The 19451-nt window shown below is 45.2% G+C and overlaps 1 protein-coding gene across 1 annotated transcript; it reads right to left on the bottom strand.

The window, feature by feature from the left end:
- Window positions 1-9953: 9953 nt before the first annotated feature.
- Window positions 9954-18548, bottom strand: LOC140206876 (uncharacterized). The gene is made up of 2 exons (XM_072275140.1): window positions 18527-18548; window positions 9954-11887 (listed from the first exon to the last, which is right to left on the bottom strand). The coding sequence occupies exon 2, from the start codon at window positions 11479-11481 to the stop codon at window positions 10174-10176; it is 1308 nt and encodes a 435-aa protein (XP_072131241.1). The 5' UTR covers window positions 11482-11887; window positions 18527-18548; the 3' UTR covers window positions 9954-10173.
- Between the last annotated feature and the right edge of the window lie 903 nt (window positions 18549-19451).

The raw sequence follows: 19451 nt of genomic DNA, 5'->3' as shown, positions 1-19451 counted from the left end.
CAGGGATAGATTTTGATATACTGATATGGAACAGAAACATGGGCAGGGACCAGATGGGCCGAGTGGCCTCTCTAGTGTGCATTGTGAGTGTGGTAGAGACAGTAAGTACTTGAGACACGGGATTTGATACAGAACTGATTTATCTTTCACAGATCCACAATATTAAACATCAGTCCAGTTTAAGGCTAACATCAGCAGAACAGACTCTTCCAATGCTCAGTGACCAGGGTTCAGTCCTGGGTGCGATAAGCAGCCACAAGAACTGCAGAATCTGACAGTAACAGTCCCTCATGAACCTGCAGCTGCCTTCAGTCACCGTGATGGTTAAACATTTAACACAAAGCCATGCAGTTGAGAATTTAGACATTTCTATTTTTCTGAGCTTCTCATAAATGTGTACAGTTTAGTTAAGTTCTGCTCCAGAATTTCCACACAATTAAAAGAGTTTATTACATCTTTTATTTCTAGTTTTACAACAGTTATATAATTTAACAATTTAATATGTACATTATTGCAATTCATAGTTGTTACCGCAGATCGTAATGCGAGATTGAAGCCTTTTCTATTTATCTGCATTCCTCAGAAATAACAATAGTTCAGTTAAGTTTCCTTCTGTGATTCCAAAGCAGAAGCTCGGTCTGTCTAATATTTACACACAATTAAAATGGTGAATTTGTTTATCATTATCATGTACTGAGCTACAGTGAAAATCTTGCCTGACGTACCATCCACACAGATCTATACATTACGGCAGTACATTGATCTGATATACGACAAAACAATAACTGTAACAAAGCATTATGGCTGCAGAGAAAGTGCAGTGCAGATAGACATATGGTGCAGGGTCATGTCGAATTACATTGTGAGATCAAGTCCATTTTATCGGACTGGAGACCATTCATTTGGCTTATAACCGCAGACAGGAAGCCGTCCTTGAGCCTGGTTGTATGCGCTTTAAGGCTTTTGTATCTCTTCCCCGATGGGGGAGCAGGTTTGCAGCAAGAATGTCCGGGTTGTGAGGATCTTTGAGTATATGACTGGCTTTTCCAAGGCAGGGGGAGTCCATGGAGGGGAGGCTTGTTTCTCTGATGTTCTCTGCTCTCCAAAGTTCTCTGCAGTTCCTTGCAGTCACGGGCAGAGCAGTAGCCATACGAAGGCGTGAGGTATCAACAAGGAGCTCAGAGACCTCGGCCTTCACCCTGCCTTGTGTAGCTGGATCCTGGACTTCCTGTCAGATCGCCGGCAGGTGGAAAGAGTGGGCTCCCTCACCTCTGTCTCTCTGACCCTCAGCACTCATACCCCACAGGGTTGTCTCCTTGGCCCCCTCCTTTACTCTCTGTATTCCCATGACTTGTGTCGCCACCCACAGCTCCAATCTGCTAATTAAATTTGCTTACGACACTACATTGATTGGCCTAATCGCAAATAATAACGAGGCAGCCTGCAGAGAAGAAGTCATCACCCCGACACAGTGGTGTCCAGAAAACAACCTCTCCCTCATTGTCACAAAACCAAAGGAGCTGGTTGTGGATTACAGGAGGAATGGAGACAGGGACCAAAATTCAACATTTCCAAGTCTGTTATTGACACAAAATGCACATTTTAATATTGATCACGACACAATGTATTTTATATACTTTTAATGACATAAAACGTATTTATAGATTGTGACTGACAGAGAATCGTATAATTTGTGTTCCGTGTGTTATCTGAATGTATTTGCCTGTGATGCTGCCACAAGTCAGTGTTTCTCTGTACCTGCACCTTCCCGTACTTGTGCACTTGGCAATAAATTCAAGACGACCTGAGAAATCTCAGTGAGTTTTGATTAGTGATGATCATCTTGGCAGCTTGGTAGGTCGAATGTATTGGACAGTACACTGTTAAATGCAAAACCCTGAACAGTGTTGATGATCAGAAGGATCTTAGACTCCAAGTTCAATGCTCCCTGAAAGAGACTGCACAGATTGATCGGGCGGTTAAGAAGGCAAATGGCGTGGTTGTCTTTATTAGTTGAAGCACTGAGCTGAAAAGTCGGGAAGTTGGAGATATATATATATATATATCTGCAGACAGGCAGTCGGGGAGAGAGAGAGAACCCAGACAGAATATAAGGTGCTGATCCTGGACCCTGAGGGTGGCCACATCTTGGCACAAGAGGAGACGATGGGTTGACACGTCGGAATGGGAAGGGGAATGAAAATGTTTGGACACGGGAAGTCCCGCTCGGGACGGATAGTTCAAAGGTTAATTCATTATCAAAGCAGGTATCCATAAACAACTCTGAGTTTTTTTTCTCCTCCAGAGAGTCACGAAACAAAGAAAGAAAAAGGCTTTCAGAGCGAAAAAAATCGGACTCCCACCCCACCCCCGTATAAAAAAGAACGGCATCCCGATCATCAACCCCCCCAAAACCCACCCCTCCCACAAATGGGAAAAATAACATCGATAACTTTAATGACCAATAAATATAATTCCTCTCTTTGATCAGCTATCTGAATGATTCCCTGACTCTGAGAGGAAGGGGTGTCTATGATCCACATTGTCAGGGTGTTGAGTTTACCAGGAGACAAAGACTGCAGGGACGGGAGGTTTTCTGGTCACTAATACACTGTGTGTGGACCCCGCTGGCAATTCTGGTGTTGTGACCCGAATCGAGACAAACACCACGCTGCCCACTCCACCAACAACACGGCACAGCCGGACACATAACAGGGGACTTTACATCTCACAACACTGGATTCAGTGATGAAACCCGTGATTAATGTTGTTGTCCCACTGAAATCAGAAGAAACGTCCATTAAGGTGTTTTTAAATACGTTCACGCTCACGCGCCTGACGTCACACATGGTTTCCCCTCGCGCGTACCTGACGTCACACACGCGCTGTTCTGCTCGCGCTGAGGCGGTTTAACGGCTGAGCTACCCACCACGAGACCCCTCCACCCAGCTCCTCCGCTGCGCTGTAGTCATTGGCCCGAGGCGATGTCAATCATTGTTTCCGCCCAATAGCGGAGGCGGAGCAGCCGAGAGGGCGTTACCCCGCTGACATCTCTTCTCAAAGAGGAACAAATCCCAAAGTAAATGTCCGCTTTCTGATTTATTTCCATTTCCCTCCGAGGGAAGTTGGGGCGTTTGTGAAGCGTCTCCTGCGGCCGGAGTCTGATGTATCGCTGACAGGTAGGAGGAGACCGCTCGGCCCGTCGGTTTGATGCCGGTTCCCCGGGGAGGGAGAGGATGAAGACGGTGAGAGAGGGGGCGGACAGGATGTTTGTCCCGGTGGGGACAGGAGGGGCTCATCTGTGGAAATGTCTGAGCCCACGGTGGTGGCGATTCACCACATTGGGGGGCAAACACCGGCAGACTGTTGCCCTGCAAGCGGGGCCAATGGTCCGGGCAAAGTGGGGATGGGAGTCGCATTGGGGGCCCGGGTGGACCGGTCCGAGGTTTTATTGAATGACAGGACGGTGTGGAGGGGCCGAGTGGTCTGCTCCTGTTCCTGGTGTCTAAATACAAGGAATAACCAGACCCTCCCCGGGCCTGCAGGATGTCCCAGTCGGTGTTGTTGGGACCGGTGCTTCGAACCCAGTTGTTCCCAAACTGTGTCAACTATTTGGCTGAGAGACCAAATCCAACATTTCCAAATCTGTTACTGACACAAAATGTGTGTTCATAGAAACATAGAAAACCTACAGCACAATTCAGACCCTTCAGCCCACAAAGCTGTGCCGAACATGTCCTTACCTTAAAATTACCTAGGTTTACCCATAGCCCTCTAATTTGCTCAGCTCCATGTACCTATTCAAAAGTCTCTTTAAAGACCCTTTCATATCCGCTTCCACCACCATTGCCGGCAGCCCATTCCACACACTCACCACTCTCTGAGTAAAATACTTACCCCTGACAATCTCCTCTGTCCCTACTCCCCAGCACCTTAAACCTGTGTACTCTTGTGATAGCAATTTCAGCCCTCGGAAAAACCTCTGACTATCCACATGATCAATGCCTCTCATCATCTTGTACACCCCTATCAGGTCACCTCTCATCCTCCAGCTTGAACTCCACCTGTCACTTCACAGCCAAGTTTTGCACCCTGTCAAAGTCCCGCTGTAACCTCTCCTCCGTCGCTCCAAGGAGAAAAGGCCGAGTTCCCTCAACCTATTCTCATAGAGCATGCACCCCAATCCAGGCAACATCTTTGTAAATCTCCTCTGCAGCCTTTCTATGGTTTACACATCCTTCCTGTTGTCAGGCAACCAGAACTGAGCACAGTACTCCAAGTGGGGTCTGACCGGGGTCCTATATAGCTGCAATATTACCTCTCAGCTCCTAAATTCAATTCCACGATTGATAAAGGCCAATGCACCATATGCCTTTTTAACCACAGAGTCAAAGTGCGTAGCAGTTTTGAGTGTCCTATAGACTCGGACCCCAAGGTCCCTCTGATCCTCGACACTGCCAAGAGTCTTACCATTAATACTATATTCTGCTATCATATTTGACCTACTAAAATGAGCCACTTCACACTTATCTGGGGTTAATTCCATCTGCCACTTCTCAGCCCGGTTTTGCATCCTATCAATGTCCCAATGTAACCTCTGACAGGCCTCCACACTGTTCACAACACCCCCAACCTTTTTTGTCATAAGCAAATTTACTAACTTCCTCATCCAGGTCATTTATAAAAAGAATAGGGGTACCAGAACAGATCCCTGAGGCACACCACTGGTCACCGACCTCCATGCAGAATATGACCCATCTTCAACCACTCTTTGCCTTCTGTGGGAGAGCCAGTTCTGGATCCACAAAACAATGTCACCTTGGATCTCCTGCCTCCTTACTTTCTCAGTGAGCCTTTCATGGGGTACCTTGTTAAAGATCATCTGAAAATCCAGGCAAACAACATCCACTGGCTCTGCTTTATCTATCCTACCTGCTATTTCCTCAAAGAATTCCAAGTGATTTGTCAGACATAATTTCGTCTAAAGGATTCATGCTGACCTTGGCCTACTTCATCAGGCGTCCCCAATTACAGTACCCAAAAAACTCACCCTTAATACACACAAACACCTTCTTGACCACTGTGGTCAGCCGAACTGTCCTATAATTTTCTTTCTTTTGTCTCCCTCTCATTTGTACTTACTAGTCCACCAGAACCATTCCAAAATCTGGTGATTGGTGATACATCATTACTCATTACTTTAAGAGAAAACTAAGGGGGGAATTATTTGTTCAGAGGCGGGGAGAGTGTGCAACGAGCTGCCAGAGCAAGTGGCAGGGACGATTTCAACCTTTAAGAGAAGTTTGCTTTGGTCCATGGATGAGAAGGATATGGAGGGCTATGGTCCAGGTGGAAGTTGTTGGAACTTGGCAGATTAATGCTTTGGCATGGACTAGATTGGCCGAATGGCATTTTCCTATGTTGTGGTGTTCTATGACTCTAATGCCTTCACAATCTCTTCAGCTACCTCTTTCTGAATCCTGGGGTGTTCACCTTCTGGTCCAGGAGTCTTATCTACCTTCAGACCTTTCAGCTTCCAAAACACCTTCGCTCCTTGGTAAAAAGCATGTATCCTCACTTCTGCCACAGATACTCCCGAATAGTTGGCATTTATGTAATAAATTTAATGACACAATTGTAGTGCGTGACTTCAATCTGCAGGACAATTGAGAAAGTCAGATTTGTGTCAGATCGCAAGAGAGGGAATGTATTGAATTCCTACAAAAGGGCTTTTTAGAGCAGCTGATGGTGGAGCCTACTCGGGGAACTACAATCTTTGATTGGGTATTGTGTAATAACCCAGATCTTATTAGGAAGGTTAATGTAAAGGAACCATTAGAAGGCAGGGACAATAATATGATTCAATTCCTACTGCAATTTCTGAGGAAGAAGCATAGGTCACATGTGTAGTATCGCAATGGAACAAAGGGAATTACAGAGGCATGAGAGAGGTGATTTCCCAAGTGGATTGGAGAAGGACACTGGTGGGGATGACGCCAGAGCAGAAATGGCTGACGTTTCTGAGAATAGTTCATAATGTACAGGATAGATATGTCCCGACGAAGTAGCTCTCAAACAGCGGGGCTAGGCTACTGTGGCTGACAAAGGAAGTTAAGGACTGTATAAATGTGAAGTAAAGTGCATATAAGGTAGCAAAAGTGAGTAGGAAGTTAGATAATTGGGTAGCTTTTAAAATCCAAAACAGGCAATGAAAAATAGATAAGAATGCTAAAGGTAAAATAAGAGGGGAAACTAGACAATAATATAAACTAGTTATAAAAATGTGAAAGGGAGGCGACAGTTGACATTGGACTGCTGGAAAATGATGCTCATGAGATAGAAATGGGGAAGAGATGGTAGATGAACTTGATAGGGACTTTGCATCCGTCTCCTCTGTGGAAGACACTAGCAGTGTGCCAGTGATCCGTGAGTGTCAGGGAGCAGGAGTGAGTGCCATTGCTATTACAAAGGAAAACGTGCTAGGCAAACTCAGGTTCTTAACATGGATAAGTCACCTGGACCAGATGGACTACATCCCAGAGTCCTGGTAGAGGTTGCTGAAGAGATAACAGATGCATTGGTCATGACCTGTCAAGAATCACTTGATTCTGGCATGGTCCCGGAGGTCAGGAAGATTGCAAATGTCAATCCACTCTTTGAGAAGGGAGGAAGGCAAAAGAAAGCAATGTATAGTCCTGTTAGCCTAACGTCAGTGGCTGGGGAAGGGTTGGAGTCTATTATAACAGATGAGGTTTTGGGGTACTAGGAGACTTATGATGAAATAAGTCAAAGCCAGCATAGCTTCTGTGCAGGGAAATATTGCCTGATCAGTCAGGGCAGTACAGGATATGCCGAGGAGGCAGGTGCATGGGGTTGAGTAAGAACCGGGATCAGCCGTGATAGAACGGCGGAGCAGACTTGATGGGGCTGAATGGCCTAATTCTGCTCCTATGACTTATGGTCTGATACTGCTGGTGTCCTACAGAGTGAAGATTGACACAAAATACTTATTACATTCGGCCGCTATTTCTTTGCTCTATTACTAACTTGCCAGCATCACCTTCCAGCAGCACAATATCCATACTTGCCTCTCTTTTCCTCTTTATATATCTGAAAAAGAAATTTTTATACTTGATATTATTGGCTCACTTATCTTAATTTTTCATCTTGTCTCTCCTGTGTGTCTTTTTTTGTTGTCTCCTGTTGGTTATGTAAAAGTTTCCAATCCTCTAACTTCCCACTATTTTCTTGCTATACCATATGACCCCGCTTTTGCATTTATTATCAAAAACAGGAGAAAATCTGTGGATGCTGGAAATCCAAGCAACACATACACAAAATGCAGGAGGAATCTAGCGGGCCAGGCAGCATATATGGGAAACAGTAAACAGACAATGTTTCGGGCCGAGACCCTTTATCAGGACTGGGGGAGAAAAAAGATGAGATGTCAGAGGAAGAAGTGTGGGGGTGAGAGGGGTTGAAAAAGTGGTAGGTGATAGGTGAAACTGGGAGAGGGGGAGTAGTGAAGGGAAAAACTTTCTAGGATATCATTTCCTTGACGATTCTCGAAAGATCATTGCCAATGATTCTACATCTCTTCAGCCACCTCTTTCAGATCTCTGGGGTGTACACCATCTGGTCCAGGTGACCTACTTACCTTCAGACCATCTCTGTTTCCCAAGAACCTTCTCCTGAGTAACGTAACTTTACACATTCTGACCACTGACATCTGGGACTTTCATATTCCTGCCAGTGTCTCCGACAGATAAGAGTGATGTACAATACTTATTCAGTTCACCTGCCATCACCTTGCACCCCCACCCCATTACTACCTCTCCAGCATCATTTCCCAGTGGTCTGATATTCACTTCTGCCTCTCTTGTACACTATATGTACCTGAAGAAAAATGTGGTATCCTCTTTAATATTACTGGCTAGCTCACCTATGTATTCCATCTATCCCTACTTATTTATTTTAGTTGCATTCTGTTGGTTTTTAAAAGCTTTCTAATCCTTTAACTTCCTAGTAATTTTTGCTCCATGCCCTCTCTTTGGTATTTATGTTGTCTCTGATTTCTCTTATCAGTCACTGTTTTGTCACCTCACCTTTAGAATACTACTTTCTCTTTGTGATTTATATATCCTGGGCCTTTCAAATTGCTTCCAGAAATTCCAGCCATTGCTGCTCTGTTTTCATCCCTGCCCGTGTTCTTTTCAAATCAACTTTGATCTTTTCTTCTCTCATGCCTCTCTAATTCTGCTTATTGCACATCTGACATTAGCTTCTCTTTCTCTAATGTCAGGGTGAATTTGATCATATTAAGATCACTTGCCCCTAAGGGTTCTTTGAACTGAAGTGACCTAATTAAATCCGGTTCATTACAACACCCAATCCAGAATAGCTGATCCCCAACTGGGCTCAATCACGAGCTGCTCTAAAAAAGCATCTTGTACGCATTCTAGGAATTCCTCCTCTTGAGACCAACACCGTCCTAATTTTCCTAATCACCTGCATGACAATCCCCCATGACTATTGTAACATTGCCCTTTTGGCACGCACTTTCTATCTCCCATTGTAATTTGTGGACCACATACTCACTACTGTTTGGAGGTCTCTATACAATTCCCATCAGGGATTTTTTTTTACATTTGCTGTTCCTTAATTCTACCCACAGGTTCTACACCTTCCAACCCTATGCCACCTCTTTCTAATGATTCTATTTAATATTTTACAAACACAGCCAAAGAAAGCCACTACCAGTTTGTTCTTTCAAGAAGCATGTAGGTATCTGGGAAACAAGAGGATCTGCAGATGCTAGAAATCTAGAGAACTACACACAAAGTGCTGGAGGAGCTCAGCATGTCAGGCAGCATCTATGGATGGGAATCATCAGTTCGGGCCAAGACCCTTCATCGGGACTCTTGATATCCATGTATCTGGAATATCAACAAGCAAAGAAAATAGAAAGTAGTGCAAAATAGGGAAAACCTTTGACAAAATTTCATTCAAGGCTTTAAAAAACCTGCCAAACAAAGTTCAAAGTTAGCAAATACAACAAAGGCAATAAACACTTGTATCAATACCGACATTGACTTTTTTATATAAAAATATCTTTGCCCCATTTCAATCAGTAAATTTTACAAAGATAAATAACTCTAGAAAACTTTAGAAAAGACTATTTACACTCAAACACACTTAGATTAACACTACCTTGGACAGAATAAGGTAGAGAAATAACACACTTGAAAAAAAAAATCACGCAACAGAAAGTATATATTTTCATCAAAAATGAACAGAATTCAGCACTCCATGTGTGTCTATGCAATCGTGATAAGAAATACAGACCAGAAAAGTTAAATGAGAGGCCAACTCAGAAAAATGAATCACCACTATGGAAGAAAACATTAACCAGTGGAATGAGTATGACCCTCCATGAGGGGTTCTTTGCAGAAATACAGGACAAGGTGGTTTAAAAAAAGGGGGGGAAAATCGAAAATACATGAAATACAAACAAACAAGGCAGAAAGTACAGAAAATGCCAAGAGAAACCAGACACAATCCAATACATTCCAGGATCCTGCAGCAGTTTAATTCAATGTGATGCAGACCTGCCTCTGGTTTCTGACCCTGCTTCGTTGAACATCCAACTGCAGTCAGCTCGATTTCGTCAGTCTGCAGAAAATTCAAGGGAAACCTCTTCATCCACAGAGTGGTGACTGTTTGGAACCCATCACCACAGGGAGAGCGAGAGATGAACAACAGGGGAGGATTTAAAAGGACCGTCGTGGAACAGAATCACTGGCAGGGTCCAGCCGGCCTGAGTTGCCTCTTTACTCTATATTAGGTGTGTTATAAATTCACTAAGTACCGGAGACAGACTTCAAAATAGAACTGATTTATTTGTGTCAGATCCAGAATATTAAATTCCAGTCCCATTAAAGGTGAATGTGCAGCAGAAGAAACTCCTCCCATGCCCAGTGACCAGGGTGCAGAACTGGGTGTGGTGAGCAGCAGCAATAATTGCAGAGTTCAGCACCGACAGTCGCTCTCAAAATTGCATTGAGAAACAATGATGGACAAATATCCAGCATGAAGCTTATTGAAACTTTATCCCCAGTGTGAACCCGGTGATGTGTTACAAGGTTAGATTACTGAGTGAATGCTTTCCCACATTCATAGCAGGGGAACAGCCTCTCCCGTATGAACTGACTGGTGTGCCAGTAGTTGGGATGACCAAGTGAATCTTTTCCCACATTCTGAGCAGGTGAACGGCTTCTCCCCTGTGTGAACTCGCTGATGACTCTCTAGGCTGGATGACCGAGTGAATCCCTTCCCACATTCTGAGCAGGTGAACGGCTTCTCCCCAGTGTGAACTCGCTGATGTCTGAGTAGGGTGAATGAATGAGTGAATCCCTTCCCACATTCTGAGCAGGTGAATGGCTTCTCCCCAGTGTGAACTCGCTGATGACTCTCTAGGTTGGATGACCGAGTGAATCTCTTCCCACAGACTGAGCAGCTGAACGGCCTCTCCCCTGTGTGAACTGACTGGTGTCTCTGTAAAGTGGAGGACTGAGTGAACCTCCTCCCACAATCTGAACAGGTGAACGGCCTCTCCCCAGTGTGAACTCGCTGGTGTACCAGTAGGTCGGGTGACCGACTGAACCCCTTCCCACAGTCTGAGCAGCTGAACGGCCTCTCTCCAGTGTGAACTCTCTGGTGTGCCAGTAGGTCGGGTGACCGAGTGAATCCCTTCCCACAGTCTGAGCAGATGAACGGCCTCTCCGCAGTGTGAACTCGCTGGTGTACCAGTAGGTCGGGTGACCGACTGAATCCCTTTCCACAGTCTGAGCAGGTGAACAGCCTCTTTCCAGTGTGAACTCGCTGATGTGCCTTCAGATTAGATGAGCAAATGAATCCCTTCTCGCAGTCTGAACAGGTGAATGGTCTCTCTCCAGTGTGAACTGACTGGTGTGCCAGTAGCTTGGATGACCGAGAGAATCCCTTCCCACAGTCTGAGCAGGTGAACGGCCTCTCTCCAGTGTGAACTCGCTGATGTACCTTCAGTTTAGATAAACAAGTGAATCCCTTCCCGCAGTCTGAGCAGGTGAATGGCCATTCCCCGGTGTGAACTCTCTGATGTTCCTTCAGTTTAGATGACTGAGTGAATCCCATCCCACAGTCTGAGCAGGTGAATGGCCTCTCCCCAGTGTGAACTCGCTGGTGCACCAGTAGGTCAGATGACCGAGTGAACCCCTTCCCGCAGTCTGAGCAGGTGAATGGCTTCTCCCTGATGTGAACCCGCTGGTGCACTATTAAATTGGATGACTGAGTGAATCCCTTCCCACAGTTGATGCAGGTGAACGGCCTCTCCCCAGTGTGAACTGACTTGTGTACCAGTAGGGTGGATGACTGATGGAATCCCTTCCCACAGTCTGAGCAGGTGAACGGTCTCTCCCTGGTGTGAACTCGCTGATCAGCCATTAGGTCAGATGACTGAGTGAATCCTTCCCCACAAATTCAGCAGATGACCAGCCTCTGCCCAGTGCGAACTGACTGGTGCGTCCACAGGTGGGAAGACCGACTGAATCCCTTCTCACCCACAGAACAGGTGAATGGCCTTGTCCCAGTGTGAACTTGCTGAAGTACCTTCAGTTGAGATGACCGAGTGAATCCATTCCTGCTGTCTGAGCAGATGAACAGCCTCTCCCCAGTGTAAAATGACTGGCATGCCAGTCGGTCAGATGATCGAGTGAATCCCTGCCCAGTCTGAGTAGGAAGGACGATCGAGTGAAGCCCTTGCTCCAATTCTTAAATATCTGGACAGTGTCAGAAAATCTGGCGTGTTGTGTTCGAGATTCCTGCAGATAAATTCCTTGTCGTTTTTAACCTGTGAAAACATTTACAAAATCCATCAATGGCTGAAGGACAACATTTCAGATGAGATCACTTTAGTCAGCAAGCTGTGATCTGACATCACACTGTTACAGTGAGGGTCAACCCAAGTTGGAGAGAGAATTCATCTTCGAACTGGCACAGTGCTGGTATCTAGGATTAAATGTTAACTGGAATCAATCTCCCTGATGCCTTTCCTGTCTCTATAAGAATGGGGCATTTCTGCCATCTCCAATCTGTTCTTTGCCTCAGTTTGAGTCTCTCCATTGGTATTATTCCCTCTTCCCACCGAGCTACATGGGTGTCTCGTTCCACAGTGACTGAAGCACTCTCACACAAATAGCCTTTGTTGACCTGCAGCTGGGACTTTTTTTTATGCACTGTTAGATTAAAGTGCCACAGTTTTAACGCCATATAAAAATTTGCTGCTGAGATGAACGGTCGGTCTGATAAAAGGAATTAGAGTGAATATTAATACTATTTAAGGTTTTTGTCACAGTCATAGAAAAGTACAACACAGAACAAGACCCTTCAGCCCATCTAGTTTGTGCTGAACTATTTGAACTTTCTACTCCTATATCCCTACTATCCAGGTACTGACACAAACCTCTTAAATGTTGAAATTGAGGTCACATTCACCACTTGTGCTGTCTGCTCATTCCACACCCGGATGACCGTCTGTGTGAAGAAGTTTCTCGTCACGTTCCCCTTAACATTCCACCTTTCACACTTAACCCATGGCCTCGTGTTGTTGTCCCACCCCATCTCAGTGGATAAGGCCAGCTTTCATTTACCCTATCTTTGCCCCTCATAATTGTGGTACACCTCCATCAAATCTCCCCTCAATCTTTTACATTCCAAGGAATAAACACCTAACCTGTTCAAGCTTTCCTTATAACCCAAGTCCTCCAGACCTAGCAACATCCTTATGATTTTTCCCTGAACTCTTTCAACCTCTTTCATCTTTCCTGTAGGTAGGTGACCAAAACTGTACACGATACTCCAAATTAGGCTTCACCAATGCCTTGTACTATGTCAACATAACATCCATCTCCTGTACTCAGTACTTTGGCTGATGAAGGCCAATGTGCCAAAATCTTTCTCTCCATCCCTATCTAACTGTGACACCACTTTCAGTGAATTATGGACCTGTAGTCCCAGATCCCTTGCTTCTACATCACTCCTCAGAGCCCGACCAGTCACTGTGTAAGACCTTGTTCCTACCAACGTGCAACACTTCACACTTGTCTGCATTAAATTCCTTTTTCCGTTTCTCAAACTATTTTCCCAGCTGGTCCAGATCACACTGCAAGCCATGATAGTCTTCCTCACTGTCCACTACACCCCAATCTTGGTGTCATCCACAAATTTGCTGATACAGCTAACCATGTTATCACCCAGATATCTGACATAGATGACAAACAGCAACAGATCCAGCAGTGATCCCTGTGGCACACCACTAGTCACAGGCCTCCAGTCGGAGAGGCAACCATCTGCTGCCACAGTCTGGCTTCTCCCAAAGACAGTGTCTCATCCAGTTTACTATCTCATCTTGAATGCTGAGTGACTGAACCTTCTTGACCAACCTCCCAGATGAGACTTTGTCAAGTGCCTTGCTAAAGTCCATGTGGACAACATCCACTGCCTTGCCTTCATCCACTTTCCTGATAACTTCCTCGAGAGAGTCTATAAGATTGGTTAGACATGACCTACCGTGCACAAAGCCATGCTGCCTATCCTTAATCAGTCCACATCTATCCATATACTTAGATATTGATTTCCTGCACATACGTTCCAATAACTTCCCCACAACTGATGTCAAGCTTACCAATGTAGAATTTCCTATTTATTTTTAAAGCCTTTCTTGAACAGCAGAACAACATTGGCTGTCCTCCAATCCTCCAGTCCCTCACCTGTCCCTAAGGACGATTTAAATATCTCTGCTTGGGCTCAAACAATTTCTGCACTTGTCTTCCGCAGGGTCCCAGGAGAACAACTTGTCAGGCCCTGGTGATTTATCCACGCTTATTTGCCTTAAGACAGCAAACACAGATTCCATGAAGTTGATGCTGCTTTGCCTCACTTCTATAGACTCTGTGTCCATCTCCTGAGTAAATACAGATGCAAAAATACTATGTAAAATCTCCCACTTCTATTTTGTCTCCTCATATAAATTACCATTCGGATCTTCCAGAGTGGGCATGTTTCTGCACTGACTTTCTCCATGTTTCTGTGACACAGAAGCTGGCCAAACTTGTTTGGAAGGGAAACTGGCAGGAATGACGATGGAGCAGCAATGGCTGGAGTTTCTGGGAGCAAGTCGGGAGCTGAGTGATAGACACATCCCAAAGAAGTGGAAGCATTGGAAAGGCAGGAGGCCACAACCATGGCTGAAATGAGAAGCCAAAGCCAACATAAAAAACAAAGAGAGGGCAAATAATGAGTAAAAAAGATTGAGAAGCTTTCAGAAACCAACAGAAGACAACTAAAGAAAGGTGAGCTCAGGGTGTGGAAATATGATATTGTAGTCATTAATGTGTTTTGGTAGCACCCAACAGCCTGAGGCATTTACGGGAACAAGATATCTGGGGCTTCAATATCTCTTGAAAACCAAGGTTCCCTGCACTAGTTACAATTCAACTTTTATTCCGGCAGGCACATACAAACTCTACACCCTCAAAATTTCACTTCTGAAGAACTCCCACTTACCAAGTACTCCTTTGCCAGAAAACAGCCTGTCCCTATCCACACTTGTCAAATCCTTGCAAATACCATAAAAATTGACTTTCTCCAATTTAGAATCTCAACCCCTGGTCCATACCTCTGTTTTTCCGTATTTACTTGGAATCTCGTGGCACTATGATCACTAGACACAACATGTTCCCATACACTAATTTCTGTCACCAACCCTGGACCATTTCCTAATAGCTTACTGCACACTTCAACATCAGAAATTTTACGTACTGATTAATGCACATTTGATGAACTCTACCTCAACTAGTCCTTTTACAGTATGGGAGTCCCAGTCAATATATGTGTAAGGGGTTTCTTCTTTTATGTTACTATGTAGGCTAATCAAAATGGCTTCTTTGTTATGTTAACTGCTGAGAAAGTTCTCTCTCTAGCAGCTTGTTTGGGTTATAAAGAGAGTTGTATTCAGTTGCTAACCAATTGGGATAGATGTTATTCTTTCTTGTGTGTCTGTAAGCTATTGTGATGCGCGGGCTTTGGCACAGAAGGCACAATGGGGTCAGAGAGAGTGGACACGATGCTGTGAGCTGGCTGATAGGATGGACCCCGAGCCAGAGTTCGAGGCCCAGGGTCTTCAGCGAGGAGAGGAGATGAAGATAGACTCGTGTGGAGCGTCTGGTCGACCACTGTGGTTGGTCCCGGGCAGTGCGTCGAGGTGGTCAGAGGGAATTGAATGGTGGAAAGAAGACCCCGCTACTTGAGCCCCAACTGTTGTGCATGAAGGGATTGAACTTTGATAAGTTTGGCGCCTTTTATTTCCTTTTTTATTTTATCTCTATTAATTACATAGTTCCAGTAATATCTATAAATCGTAATCATTTAATGGCATATGGTGTATTGTCTGTTATTTTGCGGGAATGCCACTGATCCTTGAATGTGGAGGTGGAGATGCTGGAGAAGACAGCGCACCATACGCTACAAGAAGAGCCTGGTCACGTGCCCATTTCCGTGATTAATTTGAAGGAACAAAACCTCATCTTCTAACTGGCCACAGCATCCACACAAACCCAGTTTGGCGGGGCTGAAGGCCGCTTCCCCTAGATGTAAGTGAGTTGAGGGAGCCTGAGGCTTACCCGGGGGCTACATATGGGAAGTTATAATCACTTACAATATCAACTTTTGTTTCTTGGTATAGTCTGTGAACTCTCTACAAATTTGTTCCTCTAAATCCCTCAGACTGTTGGGTGCAACCAGCTCCCAGTAATGCCTACAATATTATAATTCCATGCCCTGGGCTCATCTGGCTTTCCTACGATGCTTCTTGCATTGCGATATACACAGCTCAGCACATCCATCGCACCATGCTCAACCTTCTGATTGCTGACTTTGTCATAGGTCTGAACAACATCTGTCTGATGTCAAGAAAACAACCTCTCCCTCAATGTCAGAAAAACAAAGGAGCTGATTGTGGACTACAGGAGGAATGGAGACAGGTTAACCCCTGTTGATACCAATGGATCTGGTGTTGAGAGGGTGAACAGCTTTGAGTTCCTCGGCATAAACATCACCGAGGATCTCAAACAACAGGAATTCTGCAGATGCTGGAAATTCAAGCAACACACATCAAAGTTGCTGGTGAACGCAGCAGGCCAGGCAGCACCTCTAGGAAGAGGTACAGTCGACGTTTCAGGCCGAGACCCTTCGTCAGGACTAACTGAAGGAACAGCTAGTAAGAGATTTGAAAGACGGAGGGGGAGGGGGAGATCCAACATGATAGGAGAAGACAGGAGGGGGAGGGATGGAGCCAAGAGCTGGACATGTGATTGGCAAAAGGGGATATGAGAGGATCATGGGACCAAGGATCTCATGTAGTCTGTACATACCGTCTGTGTGGTGGAAAAGGCACAACAGCGCCTCTTTCACCTCAGACAGTTGAAGAAGTTTGTTATGAGCCACTAAATCCTAAGAACACTCTATAGGGGCAATATTGAGAGCAATCTAATTGGCTGCATCACTGCCTGGTTTGGAACTGTACTTCCCTTAATTGCAGGACTCTGCAGAGAGTGGTGCGGGCAGCCCAGTGAATCTGTAGATGTGAACTTTCCACTGACAGGACATTTACAGAAACAGCCACCAACTGTTCTAGCTGCTATCATCTGGGAAACGGTACCACAGCGTAAATGCCAGGATCAACAGGCTCCGGGACAGCTTCTTCCAGCAGGCCTTCAGACTGATTAATTCATGCTGATAGAACTGTATTTCTATGTTATATAGACTGTCCTATGTACAAACTATTTGTTATAAATTACTATAAATTACACATTGCACATTTACACGGAGACGTAACGTAAAGATTTCTACTCCTCATGTATATGAAGGATGTATGTAATCATATCAATTCAATTCAATTCACCCTCTCCACTATCTGTTCTATCATTCTGGCTCCCACCCCCTCCACCCCCCTGCAACTTTAACCAACACTCCCACCCCCACACTAGCACTAGCAAGCCTTACCACTAGGATATTAGACCTCTGCTAGTTTTATTTCCCTAACTAACGAATCCCCTATCACCACTTTGACTTTCCTCTGCAAGGTAATTCCCCCCTCCCCACCCAATAAGTTTCTAAAGTGGTCTACCTGCTGTTGTGAGGGATGGCAACAAGAGCACTCTGCGATGGCTATTTAACCTCATTCCCCTTCCTGACTCTCACCCAGTTTCCTCTGTCCTGTACCTTGGGTGTAAATCACCTCTCTTCATGTCATATCTATCAACCCTTCCGAGTCCCAGATGATCCGGAATTCATCGATTTTGAGTTCCAACTCCTTAAAGTGTAGCTGGATACACATCTTGTAGGTGAGGGTGTCAGGGACACTGGAGGTCTCCCCACCTTCCCACCAATGCCCCCTCAAATTTGTAATGACAAGTGTGTGCAAATATCTTGTGCTGTGCAATTGTTAACAGTAACAAAAATGTGCACACTGAATTTTATATAGAGAGGTATTGATTTTAACAGCTAGCAAATCACAATCAATGAGAACTTTGATCTCCCCTAGGTTTGATCATGTTCATCTGCACTCTCACACAACCTATGTAGCAGGCCTGTAGCGGATAATGAAGGATCTTCTCAACAGAAATTTTGCACGCTGTCTATATCTGATTTGCTTGCAAAATGATACTTTAAAAAGTCAGATTTCCCAATATCACTCCACTTCTTCCCACTTGCAAATTCTCCAGCAACTTTTGCATTGCCACAATACACACAGGTAACACCATTTTCTGTATTGTACATAAATATTTCTCCTGAACCCTCCGGGTGACTGACGGTGGTGAACTCATTGATGGCAATGCCAATGAATATGAAGGGAAGGGCAGCAGTCTGTCTCTTTGGAGTCTGGCACGTTTGTTATGTCAAAGTATGTTGCCCAGGACAAAGGTGTTTGATATCATTGTGTACCCGGAGAGAACGGGTCAAAATATGTTCCCACGGGTAGAAACATCCAGAACAAGAGGAGGTGGAACAAGCAACACACACAAAATGCTGGAGGAACTCAGCAGGCCAGGCAGCATCTATGGAAAATAATTCTGTTTTACTTATTTTGTGTGTGTTGCTTGGATTTCCAGCATCTGCAGCTTTTCTCTTGTTTGTGGTTGAAGGTAGAACAAAGGTGATTTTCTCAACTACTGATATAAAAGATTTTGTTCCCTTTCCCCGAGTTCCCAATCCTTGTATTTAGACAGCTGGAGCTCAGTTCTGTCTGAGAGATCCATCGGTTCCCACTCCCTCATCAGCCGGAAGATCCCCGGGGCCCGTGTACGGATGCTGGGGCTGAGAGAGAGAGAGAGGGAAGAGAACAGGACTGCCCCGGGATTGCGGGCCACGGTGGCAGGAGCAATTGCCCCTCAGTCAGAGTCGAAACCCCCCGCCCGGTATATACTCTTACCTGTAGCTGATTGTTCCGCGGCCTTTTGTGTACTGCGCGCATGCGTGATATTCGGGAACGTCAACAACCCTGACGCCTGCGCATTTAATCGGTGCTGCAGCGCGGGCGTTATTTTTAAGGCACCGCTTTCTGGGTGATCACGGTGACTTTAGGTTTCTGCAGGCACCGGTTCCATGTCCATGCCTCACTGTGTTTTGTGTGTAGAAAACTCAGCAGCTGTTTTCACGCAGAAAGCAGCTTCCATAAATAATATACTCAATATCAACAGGCATTTCGCGTGTCAGGAGCCAAGGTACAATCCTCTTACAAAATGCAGATATAAAACACAAGAGATTCTGCTGTTGCTGGAAATGTAGACACACACACACACACACACACCCACACACACACACACACACACTATTCTGGATGAACTCTGCAGTTCGGGCAGCAACTAAGCAGAGGAGTACACAGTCTAGCCATGCCGAAGGGGCTCGGCCTAATCGTTATCTATTTATTCCTCTCCACATTTGCGGCCTCATCTGTTGATTTTCTCCAGTATTTTGCAGACATTAACCACCTTTTTAAAAATCAATCAGCTTCCAAATGTTTCTGTAGCCACATCCTGCTGGTCTGATTCCTCTTCTTCCTCCTCCTCATAAACTCTAGACCCCATCTCTTTCTGGAGCCCCAAAGCCCTGACTCAGGCTGGAAACTCTTTGGTTTCTGTCTCTGCTCCATCGAAAATTCACTCGCTGGTCTGCTGTCAGACTTTAGAGGTGCATTGCAGCAACCCAGCTGTCTATGGCACAGTCCTTTGAAATGAGTGAAAATGACAGAAAACGTTGAAAAGAGCGGGGAAGGAGGAGTTTAACCACCTTAGTTCAGAGCTCTAAAGGACATCAAAACCACAGTGAGCTCATCTTCTTATTCAGCCTGGAGAGAA

The sequence above is a fragment of the Mobula birostris genome, chromosome 13 (genome assembly GCF_030028105.1).
Source record: "Mobula birostris isolate sMobBir1 chromosome 13, sMobBir1.hap1, whole genome shotgun sequence".
NCBI lineage: Eukaryota > Metazoa > Chordata > Chondrichthyes > Myliobatiformes > Myliobatidae > Mobula > Mobula birostris.
This window is presented reverse-complemented; position numbering and strand designations above follow the sequence as displayed.

Bases quoted from the DNA above. Each gene is read 5' to 3' on its own strand.
- LOC140206876 (XM_072275140.1), bottom strand. From the start codon at position 11,481: ATGGCTGATCAGCGAGTTCACACCAGGGAGAGACCGTTCACCTGCTCA.